The sequence below is a fragment of the Gouania willdenowi genome, chromosome 17, assembly GCF_900634775.1.
Source record: "Gouania willdenowi chromosome 17, fGouWil2.1, whole genome shotgun sequence".
NCBI lineage: Eukaryota > Metazoa > Chordata > Actinopteri > Blenniiformes > Gobiesocidae > Gouania > Gouania willdenowi.
In genome coordinates this window covers 16,754,429-16,773,795 of record NC_041060.1, presented here as the reverse complement: position 1 = coordinate 16,773,795, position 19,367 = coordinate 16,754,429, and the positions used below count along the sequence as shown (strand labels likewise).

General features: G+C 37.4%; 1 protein-coding gene across 4 annotated transcripts in view; it reads right to left on the bottom strand.

The window, feature by feature from the left end:
* Positions 1 to 15,897, bottom strand: part of dip2cb (disco-interacting protein 2 homolog Cb) — a 168,252-nt gene extending 152,355 nt beyond the window's left edge. For all 4 annotated transcript variants that reach the window (XM_028472397.1, XM_028472399.1, XM_028472398.1 and 1 more), the window contains exon 1: positions 15,647 to 15,897. In XM_028472397.1, coding sequence (XP_028328198.1) covers positions 15,647 to 15,725 — 79 coding nt within the window. In that variant the 5' untranslated portion in view covers positions 15,726 to 15,897. The remainder of the gene's footprint in view (positions 1 to 15,646) is intronic.
* Positions 15,898 to 19,367: the final 3,470 nt, after the last annotated feature.

The following is a 19,367-nucleotide window of genomic DNA, read 5'->3' as shown; positions in this document are numbered from 1 at the left end:
AAATTTGAAGTTGTTTGACTCTTGACAGAAAGGATGAAATAAGCTTTTCATGTTTTCTTCAACCCTTTCTTACAAAGTGGTTCTGGGTTTTTCAAGGAAAGCTTGAATATTTCTTAGACGTTTCGGCTCGTCTGCAACACGGTCGAGGTTAATGATGCACAACTTGGCTAAATGGCAACATGTGAAGAAAAAATTACAATATGGACAAAAATAAATAAATCACAAACACGTTAACAATCCAGAGTAAAAGAGCAAAAATGCACTGTCTCTAAGTTCCAGTCCAGGCTATTACCTTTAATGTTTAACAGGTTGATGCTATTATAGCCAATGTTTACATAAAGGGAGCCGAACGTGTGTCAGTACCTCACTCAAGGATACTTAAACTGGCTTAACTGGCTGTTTTTTCACACTACCATGAAGCCACAAAACATCAGTCTTGGGATCATAGGGCGCTCCAATGATAATCAAACCTGTTTCTGTCCCACAGCTGTACAACAAACTGTACAAAGCTGGTTTTTGTTAACATTAGCTACTCTGCAAAGAATGCTGGCCTCTCAGCGGGTGAGTCACTGCAGCGTTTGAAGAAGAGAGGAGAGCAGGACAGCTGGGAGTCCGCAATGCACAGGGACATGAAAGTCGAGCATTCCTCTCTAACAAAAAGTAATTCACAAGTGCGACCTACGCAGACCTACACAATTTACCAACGCCAGTCAAAGAAGCTACGACATAGAAGTCTTTGTTTTTTGAATAAGTGATGAGAAAAATGTCCAAATAGGGGCCATGGAGAAGAAAGTACAGCAAAAAAAAGTGGAGGGCACAAAAGGCAAGAAAAATTCACGATACAAGAAGACGCTCTAGCAGCCCACTGCGTGACGTATCAATCACACAGCAACCGTTTCTTGTTCTTCTGTAGTGAATTAAATAAATCTGCACCATTTAAAAGGATTAAGAGTCTCATTGTGCGACTTAGGCTGACTACTGTCTGCATGGACAAAAGCCTTAAAGCCCGCCTTGGACAGAGTTCAGCAGCTACTCACCCTAACTGCCTCGCCTCCCTCCCCCCGACCTTATGGAGGAACTGTGTCACCCGTGGGATGATTAATAGAGGGTATTGTTCTCAAAGACCATCCACGCACAAAAGCTAAATCTTGATGTAGATCTTGGAGAAAGTTTTCCAAAATGGTATCAGTTTTTGGTGAATAGGAAGGTTTAGGGAATTCCAATCAGTAACAACACAAAAAGAGCGATGGTCACAGTTGGGGGTCAGAGGGATTGGGGTCACATGATGTCAACATCACATAGTAATACATTAGAGGCAATTATGGAGAGTGAGAGACACGTTTCTCAATGAGGCTAGTTTAGTATGCGAGTGAGAGATTCAAAGGGGTTGTCGTTTTTGAATCCCTCTCTCGAACCAATGGATCTCTCCTTCTGAACGCCATGCCAACATGGACAGCCCACAGGAACCAGTAAAGGATTGGAAAACATTGGACAGGGGACTGAAAGAGCCTGTCTAAGTCGTTCAATGATGCAATCTGTAAGAAGCTCTCTCCAATACGCACACTTCTTACTCCAGCCTTTCCAAAACTCCCTTCTTCCTATTCTCACGCTGCCTGCTCTAATGATGACATCACCTCACTGAGAAGCAACACGACGGGCGGCAGTTGCGGGGCTTCATGTGGTTGGTGGGGATGTTTTCCGACAGCAGTGAGGTTGCTTACAGCTGTCATGCTAGCCATGGAGTGGATTGATTCCAAAACAAGTGGCTTAATGTGCTTTAATTCTGAAGAATCGGAGTGTGTGTGTGTGTGTGTGTGTGTGTGTGTGTGTGTGTGTGTGTGTGTGTGTGTGTGTGTGTAAAGTCACCAATCGAAGCTAGATAAGTGACAATTGTGCTGATTTTCCAAATTTTAGAAGATCCACCATAATTTAATCACAGCAAACAAATGCAATGCAGTGGCTTCATTCAACTCTGAGCACTAGCACGTATTTGTTGTACATTTGGACAAAACATTTTTTTGATTGAGGAAAACATAAGTGAAAAGATGGCATGGATTTACTCAAACTTTTTACAGATTTGTCATCAAGTTGCAACAGTGCCTTAATAATGTCTCTTGCAGACTTATTTTCTAGATTTTAGTCATGTAAACAACTGTGTGGCCATCTACACCTGGTTCTTCCAGCGCTGTGTTAACAGGCTTCCATCAAGGACAGACAGGGATTGAAGCAGATCTTGTCGTAGCAGAGTGAAATCTACCAAACACCCTGACAGGACTAATCTGAAAGGGCTTTCATGACTAAACTAATCAGATTGAGAGATGGTCAGATGATAGAAGTAGCTGCTAGCAAAGTTTCATTCACTAATCAGATTGATCAGCCACTAAATGTATCGTTTTTTTTTAACATGTTGAGAGGCGTACCTCACTTGACAGTCTTCGGTTTATTTTTGTTATCTTTCTATAATATGATACATATATCTACCTGTTGATTAAACAACATATGAGCAGACTAATATAATTTGCCCTCAGTAGATATAATGTGCTATTATGTCTGAAGGATACAGTACATGTTACTGCATGATCGCAGTAAATTGTAGGAGTGTCCCTTCAGAACCTTTTCACTTTCGACCCGATACTGATATTGAGACCTTGACTTCTGCCAATACTGATATTGATCCCATATAGGGCCGGAACAACAAAAAATACGTTGACTCAAAAATATGCGCGCCGATGCTTCGTCTGACCATCGCCAGAGAATAACTAACACACACGTTAGAAAAGGCTTGATCAAGTGGTAAACAGTAGTCCCTTGTTTATCGCGGGGCTTGCGATAGGTGAAATCCGCGAAGTAGTCAGCTTTATTTTTTACAATTATTATACATGTTTTAAGGCTGTAAAACCCCTCACCACACACTTTATACACCTTTCTCAGACCGGAATTAACATTTCTCTCTTGTTTAAACACTCAAAGTTCAAACCTTCATAGATTTCAAAACATAAACCTGTTTTCAAACATACAGCACTTCAGAGTCACACTGCTAGCGATCAGACATTGAACCATGGAGTAGAAGCTGTGTGTGACCACCTGGAGCTGTATGACACGGCCTTTATCACCGGGACCGGACTAGGAAGGATTTAGGGAGGAGGAGAATCAGTGAGTAGGTGGTAGTAGCAGGTAAAAGTTCTCTCTGTAGCACTGAGCTAGGATAGCATTAGCCGCTAATCAAACCGGCTTATTTCACTGGTGGTTTATGTTTAAGAGAGGAGAAAAAGGAGTGCAGCTCCTCGCTTCAGCAGGCAGTGAAACTCACCGAGTTGGATGTGTCGCTGGTGGGTGAACGCAGCATTAGCCAATCAGGACGCAGAACACAATGCGCGTTCTGTAAAAAAATCTGCCAAACACAGAGGTGAACCGCGTTATAGCGAGGGACTACTGCAATTCCAACAGAGATCAATAGTCAACAACAGTAGGTAAAAGAAAAACTGACCCATTTGTTAGACGTTCTGGATCGGAGTCTGAAATGGACTGCTTGTATCACATTGCTTGTATCGAAGATACTCGTTTTTGCTTATATATCCAACCAATATCCAATATCAATATCGGATCAGGACACCCCTAGTAGATGGCCTTTGGAACTTTCAATGCACACTGGGAAAAAAATGTTTTAGAAAAAAGATCCCTGATAAAGATGGATATAAACAAAAACATTTATAGTTATCAATCCACATCACTTTCCTTGATACTAGCGATCCATCATCTTTTGTTTATTATGTCCATGTCTTCAATTGTTCCAATTCCAATTATTAAAATAATTTAGGTCATTTTTTACATTATGATAGATTCATTTATCAATGATCACGCACATTCCACCTGCAGATAATAATTCCTTTGGACCAAAGGTGTCCTGTATATATGGCATCAATTCACAAATCATGCTGATTATTTCTTGGGAAATATACTGTAAATGTTGAGAAGGTTTCAAAGACAATTTTTCCAGGACATACTTTTAAAAATCAAACTATATAAATAATAGAATGAAATGATCAATAGCACAATTTACTGCAAAGTAATTACTGCAATGTAAACGTTGGTTGTTTGGTATTCAGCACTGATGCAAAACAATACCAGGGATTGGCCTCATACTGAAGACAAAGCAAATGGCAACTCAGTTTAAATCCTGAAGACGGGAAGGATAATAACGTATCCCAGAATAGTTAAGAGCAATTTGATATCTCAAAAGGTTGAGTGCTTTGCTTTGGTTTGCTTTGGTCCAGGGCTAAAAATAAAAATCAAAGATAGAGCTGCGCGTTCTGAAGTAGGTTTGGTTTAAGAATGAAAGCAAGCTCATACAAGTTTTTACTGCACATTGCAAGTGGCAGGTACACAGAGGATCATTTTTAAGGTAATAAAAAGCCGATTTTTGTTTTGAGAGTGAAGATCCAAAAGTTTCTAAACTGTTAATTAATTAATTCACATAAAGTACATACTCTTTCACTTTTAAAAGATGAAATATATCCAGTAAACCAGTGGTTCTCAAACTATTTTAGCTCAAGTACCCCTTTCTCCTATTTTTGAATCCTAGAACCCCCTTTGTCCAACAACATCATTTTGCTTAGAAAACCATCTAAAAACAACTATAGAATATAATGATGGAATGAATGAGTGATAACACACATTTTAAAGAATCTCATTTTAAGTGGAAAGAAACACTTTTTTTGGATTTTGACCCTATTTTGAAATCAAGAATTTCTAACGGCCCCAAAGACATTTTTTTCTAGAATTAGTTTTTAATGATTCTTGAGCTCAGATATTTATATCTATATTTATTTTACTGCAGTTCAGTTTAACTATATTCACAAAGTGAATGTAAAAAAATACAGTTGTTAAGATTGTGCGTTGTTTTCATTTTAAAAAAAGAATTACAAAATGTAAAAAATCTATTGTAATTTTTCAGAAATTTAAGGTGACCCCATTTAAACTCCAGGCGACCCCAAGGTTAATAAGCACTGATTTAGTGGCTCCTGGATAGATTTATTTCTACATTTTTTATTATTTCCGGTCATCTCCCGCCTTGGTTCTCCATCCAATCGTTCATTTTCCAATGAGCTTGCTCATTTTCAGAGTCGTGGGGGGGGCACAGGTTCTTCAATTGAAAATTAGGTGTTTTAGCAACATTGGCCACGTTTAAATAAGAGCTTTAATTTCTCTTTAACTGACCTTGTTAACATTTAATTCCTAACGCTAATTTAATTACGAATTGAACTTCATTCCGAATTAGCTGGCTGGTTTATTCCGTTTTTAATTCTGAATTAAATAATCCCTTTTTTCTTGTAAACAGTTAGCAAAACTTAAATCCACTTTAAGTTCATTCCAGTTGTTCTGCACATGTGCGACTTGCGGCGATGACGCGCTGGGTGACGACATAATCCAAGATGACGGCCCGGAATAGATCCAGCATTATTTAATAAGAGCCTTAAAAGACATGGATATAATGAAAAAGGGGATGAACGGAGGCATAAACATGCAGACATTAACATGGACACATGGAGATCAGCAAACAGAACAGGCTTCACCGGACGGGTGATACAAAGACCCGGAGGCGGAGTAAATGCGTCCCCATACTGCTGCACATGCTGTAATATCACCAGTTTATCATTTTAACGGTTGTTAGAGCTACTCTCTTTACCAGGAAGCAACTATTTATTCCCGGTTATTGTTTTCCGGAGTTTTATTGGGCTTTATTTACTGGTGATTAGTTCCTGTCTCCCTTCCAAATGTGTTGTTGTTGAGCTGCTGCTTCAAAACTACAACCAAAATAAAGGTGGAAACAGTTTTCATGTGTGGTCGACTGTGTTACAGCCAACAATAAAATGTTTGTTGTGTGTTTCTCCCGATAGACATGATACGTCACGTTCTCCCCCTGTCCAATCAGAGCCTTCCCAACCCCCAAACCTAAAGCGGATTTAACTAAAACCGAATAAACCGGTTTTCCATGTAAACCTCAGTTTGGGAATTACTATTTCCATGTAAACACGAAGCAGAACACTTTCATTCCGAATGATTTAATTCGGAATAACTAATTCTGAATTTAAAAAAATCATGTAACCGTGCCCATTTAGGCCTTAATTTCTTTTTTTTGCCTTCTCTCCATGAAAGTGATTTGGAGTAATTCTCACTGGTTTCATTCAACAACACTTTTTAAGTCACTTGAGAACAAGCTGTGCTGGGATGACTTGCATCTATCTGAAGATGTTTAAAGACGCACTCGTGCTTTAGGGACTGGCTCCAGCTGACAACTTGTAAAGAAAACATCACTTTCATTTTGTTTGTCTTCCAGGAGCGAGACATTTTAACACATTCCTCTCCACACTGAGTGAGTTATAAGTTGAATAACCCTGAAGGCTTTTCAAACTTTTACTGAGAAAAGTCAGCTCCTGTAAGACAATACCCACTTTTCCACTCGCACTCAGCCAGACGAGGATTTCACTCGCTCTACAGCTGCAAGTTCAGTGTTTTTTACTCCACAGAGGGTGATCATCTCTAGCCGATGTTCTTCACCCAATCTAAAGCATTGATTGGTTGAGGCAACGTGTAGTCGGGTTGCCTGATATGGTTCATGACAGCCAGGTTTGCAATAAAGAGGCAATTCGAGCAGGAGTCAAGCCAGGACAGCAGCCTGATTTATGTAGTTTGACTGCACTTTCGGAGTCTTGAATCATTGTCACTCAGGGGAGCAGACAAAAGGGACCAAATATGAATGAATGGACTTTCTGTGTCATCAATACTCTGTTCTACTTAAGTGGAACAAGCTTCTTTCCTTCAGCACTAGTTATGATCTCCTGGGAAGGAGGACAGAAGATAACATCCGTATGCAGGGAACTGCCAGAATAAATGTGATTTTTACATTTTGTAACAACCACTCAGTTTTAAATCAACGTTTTAGATTTGAAAAAAAAAAAAAAAAAATTTCATTCTACAGTACTGACTTAAGTTTAAAAGACTTCTAATTAAAAAGTCAAATAGTCTGTCAAAAAAGAAAACCTTTTTTTTTATCCAATATGCTAATGAAAATATTTCAAATATAAGCCTTAATTTTTCAAAATAAGGCTTTAAATAATAATAATAACAATAACATTATTTCATACATCTTTTTTTGTGCCATATTTGTGTGCATGAATTACATTTAAACATAAACAAAGGGGATACATTTCTAAAAGCAGAAACTGTTTCCTATATAGAAAATAATAATAATAGTGACTAATAAAATACAAATAACAGAAAATGTTAAGACTTTAAGTGGTTGACTTTATTAGTTTTTCAATGAAATACTTTTGCAGAGTTTTCGCTGTAAGTGAAGCCTCAACAGAAAGGACAACTTAAAGCTGCTGGGGACAATTCATAAAACATTTTAAACTGCACATGTACAGTATGTTATCCAAAAGTTGTACTCATTCAATACCAATCCAATGCCAGCCTGCCCCCAAAAACACTGCCAAAGTGACAATTCAGGGGTTTTCATGAACTGAAAGTCGTTGACAAAGCAATGACGGATGTTGATATTTTGGGTTCCATGGAATCACTTAAAATTGAACCATAATTCATGGAGAACATCATAAACTAAGCAGAACAAGAATGACATCAAGTAGGGCTGGCTTCTTAAAGAAGCATTTTTCTACAGGACTCCAAAACCCACAATGCAATGTGGGAAACTTTTCCAATGTTCAAGTCACTTGACCATTTAAAAACAAAACCTGATTGTTTACGATTACAGTTGGATATTATAGCCAGTTTCCTGAATCGATTCCGATTAATTAGGCTTTGACTCGATTAATCATGATTCGATTTGGATTCGGTAGTGATTGATTGATCTTTCAAATTTTACTTGGATATTCATAAGATGGTTTCAAACTTCCGACTTAAGTTGGGGCGTCTTACCCAGCAGACCTTCCTCTGCCTCCGCCATGTTTGTACTGAATGCACTTTCGCGTTGCACAGGTGCAGTAGTCGTTGCTAATGCCAGACTATTATAACGCGAGACTAGTGGGTTAGAGTAAAAAAAGAAAAATCGATTCCAGCATTTATGAATTGATTTCGGAAAATTTCAATGGGTATCGAGTAAAAAACGACTAAATCAATCCTTAACAAATTGCGAGCGGCAATTTCAACCTTTGAGTAAATTCTTGTTTTTCAGAGGAAACACCTTCGATTTATGATCTATGACGCCTACACTCAGACTAATGTGTTGTTAAAGGTTAGTTATCATTCCCAGCAGCTTTAACAATCATTCTGTCTATTTATCTTCCTCAAGCAATCATAATAATGCATCAATTTTATACAGCGCTTTATCATAGACACTCAAAGTTGCTTTACAGAATTAATGGATTATTCTTTCACTCCACACTTAGTGGTGGTAAACTACTATTGTAGCCACAGCTGCCCTGGGGCAAACTGACGGAGGCGAGGCTGCCATAGTGTGCCATCGGCCCCTCTGACCACCACCAACGCTCACTCACACACTACACTCATACTAGGCAATGTGGGTGAAGTGCCTTGCCCAAGGACACAATGACAGATACCACTGGAGTGACTGTCCACTGTGGCACCTGGAATACTCAGTGGTCTCCCATCCAACTGCTAACCAGGGCCAGACCTGCTTAGTTTCTGAGATCTAATGGGATCGGGCAATGACAGGTTGGTATGGCCTTCAAGCATGAATTCCCATTAAGTGTCACTGATAAGATGACACAGGGCCAGAGCATTAGTCATCTGAAATATTATCTGCTAATTATGCTGCAAAATGTGTTACCAGCTCCAGTGCAAAGGTGGTTCCACACCCAGTCCCACTAACCCAGCTGATAATAACGAGCCACGTTTGTTGTCGCAACAGTCCCAAGGACATCCTTTTTCTGATAATGGTTCGTTTTAAAATTAAAACACAATGGCGTAACAGGTTACCTGTAAATGTGTCAGGAAAATAAACTGAGGAAAAGACACAAATACTAATTTTTTTTTTAAAAAACACTTTCATGAGACCAATGTGATTGTTGGTGATGCAACACCAAAGTTGCATAAAAACATGAAACGAAAAAGCTTACTTTTTAAAAAAGAATTTATCGAATTTGTAGATGAAAACAATTTGTATTTTGCAAATTTGAGTTTCAAAAAAAAAAAGAAATGAATTTTTTTTTCTTTTGCCACCACAGTTTTTTTTGGACTTTTTCGTGTTCCGTCCTTGTGGGTTACCGTAGCGTGATGTGAGCCAGCCCCCTCCTTGTTAACATTTGTTCACCCTTTAAGTAGACTATACTGTATGTATGCCACAGGTTTTTGTACGCACTATGCTGAGATGCTAAGGGAAGAGTTTATTAATTCTTTAATTGTAATGTTATATGTTATAAAATATGTAGTTATCTGATTTCTTAATCAGAAATTTTAAGCTGCTATGAAGTTGCTGTTGCACTTTTGCTTAAAGCTTGAAATTGCTGAATGACAGTCTCATTTACTTTTTATTTTAGGATTGTTCTATGCATTTTAACTCTTGAGGACAATCACAGCAATAAAGTTGCACTTTTGACAACATATCTGATGTCTGCAGTCATTTTTAAGTGCATTGGAAAAAAAAAAAATCTAATCAAAACTTGACAAAATCGGCCAGCCCTACTTTTTAATTAGAATTACTCACATCTACCAGCCAACAAATATCAAACAAACGAGAATGTGTTTATAGTTTGAAGTTATTATTTGCATGGTTCTTTAGAATTCTGCCATTAAATCATGTTTGCCATGGCTAAATTATACACGGATTAGTATTTTACCTAAAATTACGTCATCAAGATTTATCCATCAAACACCACAAATAGACTTAGATTGTGAAATGTTCTATACAATTTCTTGTTTGGACATTGTCACTTTAAACACCAGAGCAGTGAAATAGTTTTATAAAAAGACAATAAAAAATCCAACCACAATGCAAACTACGTAACAACAAAAACAACCATCTGATGAAGAGTCCAAAGTATAAGTTCTCGCATAGTAACAGTTTCAGAGGTTTATGTGACAAACTTTTGAAGAAAAAGAAATGATGCATGGTACATTAGAGTATGGATTTCAGTATTTACCTCCTCTATGGTTGTAACGGTGCCAGGAAAATGTCCATGTTTGAGTTCATTAGGCTGTGAAGCAGGGGAATTTGTAGGATTTGCCTTTTATTACCACAGGAAATCCCACAGTTCAGGTCAGTTTCTTTCAAATGGAAGATGACATCTATGTTGCAGAGTTTAGTTTAATATTCAGAGGTGCTTTGTTGTCTTTGGGAAGCAGAAATTTAAATTGATGGTAATTTAATTAATTTGTCACCATTTTCACCCATGCATGCATCCATCCTTTACGCCTACTTCTTCTATTGAGGGCAAAGCCTGTTGAAGCATAAAAAGTGTGTATACTGAACTGGTTACCAGTCCAGACCAGGCTATTCATTCTGTGTCAAGACTCAAGTCAGCTTCAAACATAGAGCGCAAAGCAGCAGAATATGAACTAAATTCTTAGTCAACAAAGTAGCTAAATTGCGAAGTTCCTAATAAAAGGACTGCCTGAGTTCACTTGGGAATAACGTCTGATCTCCTTGTGATGCATTCTGGGAAACAGCATCATAGATCCAAGGGGAGTGTTTGTTAAAGCTTAGATTTACGTTCATAGCTGTTCTCAGCACAAAAGCTCTTCATTTAGCAGCCAGAACATGAATGACTAATGATACAGGAGTCTGTGTTTTGCCATTTCAACAATCGGAAGAAAAACAGGGGGAAAAGATTGTTTTATGAAAGACTTTTTAGAAGAGAAAACCAAGCCAGAGGGGAGCCTTAGAAAAACAGACGGACTGCTGACGTCTCACAGGATTCTCATTAGGACCAGATGTGTGTGAAGTGAAAAGGAAACAAGGAAATGTCATATAATGCAGCTCAATTTCAACATGAATCTAAACCTCTCAGAGCTTTTCTTTTTATGATTTAAAGAAACAATAAAAAATTGACACTGAAGCACTTGTTGTAATAAGTTTGTTTTTGTTGAAATAATTTTTCTCTTTACTGCAGCGTGGGCTGCTACTACAACATAACTTCATTACACCCCACTCCATGTCACCCAAATAGATCATAGCATTGGGGTTTTCGTTTCACTTTTGATACTGTTGAGTAAAAATGTTTGGCATGGGAAGCTAAAACTCTTAAAGTGAGAATATGTGCATCTTGTGACAAATTACAGTAGATACATTTCATGTTGGTGTGTCATTTGCAGCAGGTTAAGTGGACAGCTTGTTATCTGGGTTGAACTGCAGAGCGTAATATTCAGGCAGCCGTCAGATTAGTTATAGAGAGCCTGTCAGTCATTGGCAGAAAGAGCGGTGTGTGTGTGCGTGTGCCTGTGTGTGTGTGCGTGTGCGTGTGAGGACAAATTCCACTTTGTAAGCGTGTGGTTTTTAAGTGGACAATTTTTCAACAGGTGTATTGTTCCTAATGGAGGTTTAAAATGTGTGTTTGCTGATCATGACAGGAAAAGTGCAAGAGTTTGAAAGAACAACAGAAATGTAGTGTTACACCATGCAACATTAGTTATGATGCCCATAAACAAACCTCGTGTATCAATTTGTAGAACAGGGGGAGTTACCGTTGTATTTGCATTTGTTGATTTACAGTTTCTAACTATTAAGATTAACCAATAGAAATGCATGAATTCCTCATTCATATTCTAAGTCCGTAAGTCATCTGGAGCATAGAAATGTCTAATTAATACCAGTTGTTGACTCGATTAACCCCATTTAGCATGTTTGGAATAATTTTAGTAGACTTAATAGGCAGTAAAGTTATCTAAACAGGGAAATACAATGAAAAAATTGGAATGGAATCTATCCGTGTCTCAGCGGAGGCCTTATTATTACCTAAATAAGTGTCTATGTTCGAAATGTCATACTATACGTACTGGAAAGATTAAGCACGCAAGAAATACCCGGATGTATACAATATCATGACATTTTTTAAGTATGCACGGTGGGTAGACTAGTCATATTCAACCGGCCCATGATGCACTGTGGGCGGAACGTAATATCGTCCTGGGAACGGCTTCAAGCTAAAAGTCAAACATCCCCGTTTCAAAATAAAAGCCTCACTTCTTGTCTTTCCATTCATTTTTAACAATTTTGTAAACAGGGCTCTTGTTTTGAAGTTAACAGGAAGTTTAGTCAGTTTCACAATGGCGGGTATCGAAAAATCTCTGAAATGTCGGATGTGAAATGTGTTTCCGTGAGTTTTATGGATCAAATGACCACATGTTGATATTTTACTTTCTCTCTGTCACTTTCTCGCTTAAAATGTTTTCACAACTTTCAAAGGTGGCGAATTACACAATGATGATAACAAATAGTACGAGCCTCGTTTTTTTAAAAAAGGAACATTTGTTTAAATTAACAAATGCGAGGTAGAACGACAAGTAAAAAATATTTAACAAATATTAAAAACAGGTGATGCAGAACAAGAAGAAAAAATATTTTTGCTCTTTGTAAATAATGCAGATCGGCAAACGCAGCAGCACGCATCGGCCGATGCCAATACACGTAAAAATCGGCCGATGTATCGGTCTATCACTAAAACCAATATCGATCCAATACGATATCAGCGCAAATCATCCATACTTTTATTATTTATTTTGTGAAATGTTAGAAAAGGCTTGATCAAGTGATGTTACTCAAACGGAAAACAATAGTCAGCAATTCAAGTTCACTTCAGTTATTGTTTACTGTCAGTATATGGTGAAAACATCTGAGGGCAGGGACAAAAACAAAGACTTATCGGAGCGCTTATATTGGAGATTTTAGATGCAGTCCGATAAAATCTGATATTCGTTTTCTGGCTGATATCGGATTGATATCCAATATCAATATCAAATCGGGACACCTCTAATAGACAGTATATACTCATTGAGTGTGTAGTGTGAAGTACGTTAGTATGCAATTTCAAACACAGCCCATATGTTGGTTGTAAAGCACATAAGGGTGCAGCGTGCACACTACAGTGTGGCTTCACTTCCTGTTGTAACATCTCCCTGCTTCTAATTTGGAGTTTTTTAGTGTCATCTCGAAACCCCAAATTAAACCAGGCTACTTCTTCCAGCATGTAAACTTGGAGTGATTATATATAGTAGCTCAGGAGGTAGACAGGGTTGTCCAATAAACACATGGTGGGTGGTTCTAATCCCGCTACAGCAACATGCATAAGAAGGATTCTGTACCAACTTTGAATTGGGACTGATCGTGTAAAAGAGTCTGTTGAGATACAGATTTTTTTTTCTTCTTCATTAGTTTCAAATTACACCCAAAAAGTTGTGCACAACAACATAAACAATGCTTTCCTCACAGAGAGCAAAAAATAATGAAACAATGACAATTAGTGATGCTCTGTCAGCAGGATGACAGCGGCGTCTCAGCTGATGTTTTCACGCACACACACGCACGCACACGCACACACAAAGAGAAGAAGGCTGGAATCATGCGTGGAAATTGAAAAATGAGGTCAAAGTCTATAGGATGTAGGGGAGCTTTGCATTTTGCAGCCACCGTGCATTTACAGCATCAACTAAAGCATGTAAATAATGCAACGGGGCATCTGACCCCATTTTCCTTAGACACACGTGTTCACATCAGAGAAATCCTTTTTTCTTTTTTTTTTAAATACATCTTCAAAGAAATATGACACATTTTTCCTCCTCATTTTCTTCTCTCCTTCACATCCTTGGATTCCCCCTCTCATCTTTTTTCATGAAACTTACCACAGCAGCTGTGGGAACATTAACATGCAATGCGACATTTGCAGTTACAATCCTCTGCCTCTCTCTCTCTCTCTCTCTCTCTCTCGCTCTCTGAGCCTTTTCTCCATACAAGGCTGAGCCTCAGTCATGACTCCATGAAAAAAAAACACACACAGGGAAACCACTGGCGGGCGGCTGAAATCTGACACGCTGATACTCTCCAGGCTGAGAGTGAGTCTGCAACAATGTTGCATATCAATCTGAAAACCAAGAAGAGGATGAAGAAGGAGGAGGAAGCTAATGAGAAAATCAATACTGAGGCTCTGCAGTTCAAGCATCTTGCAAACAGCACTAATATAAGCTGTGGATTTATTTAATCCATTAAAAATATATACATATATATATATTTGAGATAATCCTTCATCAACCCAGTATGGATCATGTGAAAACACTGTTTTTCTCTGTCATGTTGGAAATTCCCACACAAACAAATGTAAATTTTACTGCAAAAAAGGCCAAACATAAACCTCTGAAGGATAATAATATTCCCGCTGGGATTTGTAACGTGCTTCTGGCGTTTGTTGGAGAAATGAAGGGCACTTAATGGTGTCGTCTATCCACTGTGATGGAATTATAAATGTTTTACTAACTGTTCACACGTGATAAATCATTTTTTAAATCGTGCTACTTCATTTTTTCTGAATGAAAGGAGTTATACAATGTTTTGTGTTTACTTTGGGATGGGTTAATAAAACAATTATTAAAGATGTGACTGACATGTTTTATCTCAAAACTTCTAAAAAAAAAAAAAAAAACAAAAAAAAAAGTCAAAAGAGTCAGTGTAACCCTCAGTATAACGTGTAGTCAGAATTACCCCTCGGAGTCAGTATCACCGTAAACTGTATTATAATGACTAACAGAAGGAGGCGCTGTGTTCACCGTTTCAATGGGTTTGAATAGGAACATTTTTATTTAATTTTGCCAATAAATCAAAAAAACTGACCAGAAGATAGCAGGAGTGTCCTTAGTATTCTGTATACCAGCGATTCTCAACTGGTGGGTCGCGGACCTGTACTGGGTGGGTTGTGGACAACTGGTCAAAAATAAATCATGAATGAATGTCTCATATTGGACTCGTCTTTTATTTTGAAAGAAACTTTTCTTTTGACAGGCATGCTGGGAAATGCATGTTGCACATTAAAATATAGCATATAGATTTCTGTTTAACAAAAATAAATAAAATAAAATAAACTACGTATGTTTTTTCAATGAGAAACTAAATGTGGTTGGTTGAATACATTTCTTTTTTTTTTTTTTTTTTTAAAAAAAAAAAAAGCAAAATGTGGGTCCCAGGGTGAGAACATGCAGTTGAGAACCCCTGAAGCCTATGTTTTTTCTTCCAAATATTAGTTTTAAAGTAGAGGACGTTTGAAAATGATCAGTAACTTTATTCCATAATCAAACTAGGGAGATTTGCTGTATTCCAGGTGCAAAGTTGTGTTGTTTTTGTTTTTGTTTGTTTTATACATTGTCTCAGTTGTAATGCAATGGTAAGTTTTTATGATATTTCATCACCAGGGACAAACAGGATGACTATGATGTTGAGAAGATAACAGAAGTCCTTTCAGAACCTTCACCAACACATCTCATGCATCCAAATGAACCAACCGATGGCAGCATGTGCGTGTGCGTGTGTGTGCGCGTGGATGTAGAAACTTGTGACATCTGGACTAAAACACTTTTCCTCCATGTCTCCATGCAGCCCTTTCAGTCTGACCGACCCTAACAGCAGAGCTGGTCCCGGGGTACAGGCATGCCAACCCCCGCACTGAGAGCCAAGTAGAACGGTACTCACCCTCCGATAACTCCAGCTCCAGCTCGGCCAGTTTAGCCCGTACTTCCAAAGGAAGCGGCACCGGGTCCCGGTCCGCCATTCCTGACCCCTATCCCCGACTAAAACCTCTGTTTTACAGCTTTTTCCTGCCGCTGTCCTCTTTCCAGACCTCCCTTTGGAAACCCCCAAAAATCCAAAGTCAGTTACTGAGGGTCGGCGCGTCGCTCCGTGTGTGTGTGGCTGCAGCGCTGCGCGTCCACCAACAACCCGCGTCAAGTTTACGACAACATGTGGACACTGCTTCCGCTGATTTGACTTTCAAAATAAAAAAACAATAACTGGCACAGACAGGAAGTATCTGAGCCAAGTAATGAAAGTAAATCTATTATTTATTCATCTGATCTTTTAAGTGGCTGATCTTTTGGGCCCGAGGGCAACTTTATTAAAGACTTTGAAAGCATCGGAGTACGTTCACGTTTTCAATTTCCTGAGGTTGCACATTTTTCTTTTAACTCACTAATGTCGTCATGTTGCCATTCAGGAGAGCAGTAGATGGATTAGCTTGCATGTTCTCCCTGAGTGTATTCAGTGTACCGCCTTTTCCCATTGAGTGAGCAAACTTCCTGTCTTCCTAGAGAATAAGAAGGTTTTTGAGGTGAATTTGAATATGGATGGATGGGTTAGGCTTAGAAAAAATAGATGTTTTTCTGATATCCATAACAATCGCAAATTTGTATTAAATAAATAAAAATAAACAACAACAATAAATAAAGAAATAAATAATCCTCAGCTGCATGAATGTCAAATGTCAAGAAGTCACAAACCAGTTTTTACTTTGAAGAGTAACTCTTTTCTATTTCCTTTATTGCATTGGGTGATTTTTACGGACTTTATTTGTTCGACGTGGATTTAAAAATAGGCAATAAAAACTGCAGTGATAGATTTAGTTTTTTTTTTTTTTTTCGTTTGCTGATCAGCTTTAATATTTTACGTTGAAGGACTTTTTTTTTTTTTTTTACATAACAAAAATAATAAACCTGTCCAATCATTCTATTTTATTTGTTCTGCACATTGTTTATATAGATCGACACCCTGTGTGTTCAAAAGTCAAACAGGTGAAGCTTTAATTCTGACTATCATAATCGCACAAACACTGGGAAACAATTTCACACTGAAATGTGCAGCAGCTCCATGTTTTCATCACTTCTGTAACATCTCAGAACTATATATCAGTGAAAGTAACGGGTTCCTTTGTAAAATGCTGCCACCTTGTGGCTCTAGAGCCACTATACTGTATTCTTTCATTATTAGAGTGAGAAATTACCAGTGTGAATGGTAGATATTTAGTAACATTAGTGATTCAATGCATGATTTAAAGAATAAATAAAAATTACAAATAAGTAAAGTGTTAGTAATGGAAAAAAAATAATAAATTCCTTTGATTCAAGAAGAAAAGTAAGTTTTCCAAAAACACAGTTTCTGTTTAGTTTACCATCATGTATGAAATCTATAATCTTTGTTTCCCATTTAGGCCTTTGTCATATTTGTCCTTCCTTATATTGTTTACCTGCTGACACCAGGCAAACCCCTTAAGTTCTGAGGACACATTTTGCTTTTCAAGAACATACAAATTCCTTATTCTTACAGTTTAAAACTTTAAAGTTCTGTGACCTTGTATAATTCAAAACTGCACAGATTTTATACAAAGCATTAAAAAAAAAAAAATTACTACCAAAAATCATCCAAAACATGTTCTTTGAAAGAGAGCGGGGTTATAAATTAAGGGGAAAATAACATTTACAAAGAGTTCGAACAATATAGAAAAAAATTTTTATATGTCAATTTGTTGAGTAAAGTTATGGAACAGAATGAGGGCGGAGCTAAAACAATGTTCAAAGATAATTCAGTTTAAGGTACAGAAATGAATCTAATCACTAATAACTAGTTCTTTTTTTTTGTTTTGATGATTAGCTATGGAGAATTTATGAATATGTAGACCGTTTGTTTAATATTATATGGGTGATTAATTCTAATATTAGTTGTACTTTTAAACAAAAAGGCAAAATCAGTAGTGATTAAAGGGGTAGGATTAAATAAGTTTACACTTCTTCCTACTCCTTGTGTTTGTGGATCAAATCAATCGTCTATTTCTGCTGTTGAAATTCATCATTTTTTTTTTAATTTTTTGTTTTTTAAGCTATCGTTCTTTTATCATTTTACATATTCGAAATAAAGACATCAATAAAAAAAAACTAAAAAAAAAACAATTACTTAAATAAAAGTTGCTTGAAAAGCCGGTAAAATATACTTGTTGTTAATCCTAAGTAGAAAGCACAAAGTACTGAGTGTAAATACTGTGTTTTCCTCCCAGTGCATTTGTGCCATCTTGTAACTCGCCAATCGAAGCACTGAACAGATTGTAACAATATTAAGATGAAAGTCTATTTTAAGGTCTGTCACGTGGGAAATGGTTAAATATATTAATTTGTGAATCCAATAGAATGAAAATAACTCAGACGCCGAGTGGACCAGCAGACATGGAACGGCACCAATTTAGCAAACACAAAAACTTCATTTAATTGGGACGACGTTTGAATGTTTTTTAATGCATCTATGACGTGAAGGGGTTTGGAGGACACATATTAAAAAAACAACACTTTAAAAAAAAAGTTTAAAAATAAATTAGCCAATACTCTACTTTCAGTTATCAAGTATCACATTTTGTGTTTTCTGAGATGAAACATAACCCAAGCATGTGGTTCTCAGGTTTTTCTGTTGCACACCGTTTTGAAGAATGAACAATAATTGTGACTATTCTTCTTCAAAAAGGATAAAAATAACAAAATGTGCAATCACATTTTAAAACAATAAAACCCTGCATCACATCATCTTCCAGCGCAATCAAATGTCCCACCCAACCTCCCTCTTTCCTGTTCCTTCCCTCTCAGCAGGCTGCATTACCTGCCCTCTCTTTTTATGTTCTTCCCCTCTAATAGTTTTTCTTACCCTTCCTTAGGGAGGGCTGGTGACGGTAAAAATAAAACAATAAAAAAAACTGTATTTGTTTCATTGCAATAATAAAACATACATAACTGTCGCAAAAAGATATAACCTGGATTTATCTCCGTTCGCGGGTTTCACCTACCAAACATTGTCCGTCATTGAGAAGCTGTCCTACGTGTTAATTTCAGCCTGACTACATGCGCCCTCTAATGACAGAGGAGGAGATTACAGCGTCAGACCAATCATAATCACGGAGTTACTGTGGAGCAATTTACATCACAATTGAGGACGAAATCTTTAAAAATATGAAGAATTAAAATCCATAATTCAGACCAAAATCAACAATTTTGATGCAGTAAAAGCATCAAGTAATTAATGCAGGAATTGATGAGGGTTAATACTTAATGAGATTATAAAGAAAGAATAAACAGACAATCTGATCAGTTTCACTCTCTCTTTTACCTTATTTGTGGCTCTGATGCTGCATTCATGCAGATCAGCATAAATTATAAGGTGGAATGTATTTATATTTTACTGTATATTATCTTACAGGACTGAGGCACTTTGCACCATCCCAGAATACATGAATTATTTAATTAATTAATTTATCAGTGTGAATGTGCCCAATGCATGCCGGCTTTATCAGCCGACTCATTTTACTTTATCAGTCCATCAGATGTAAATGTATATACAGTATTATCTATAGGATGTCATCGGTAAATGAAAGGATTGCTACAAT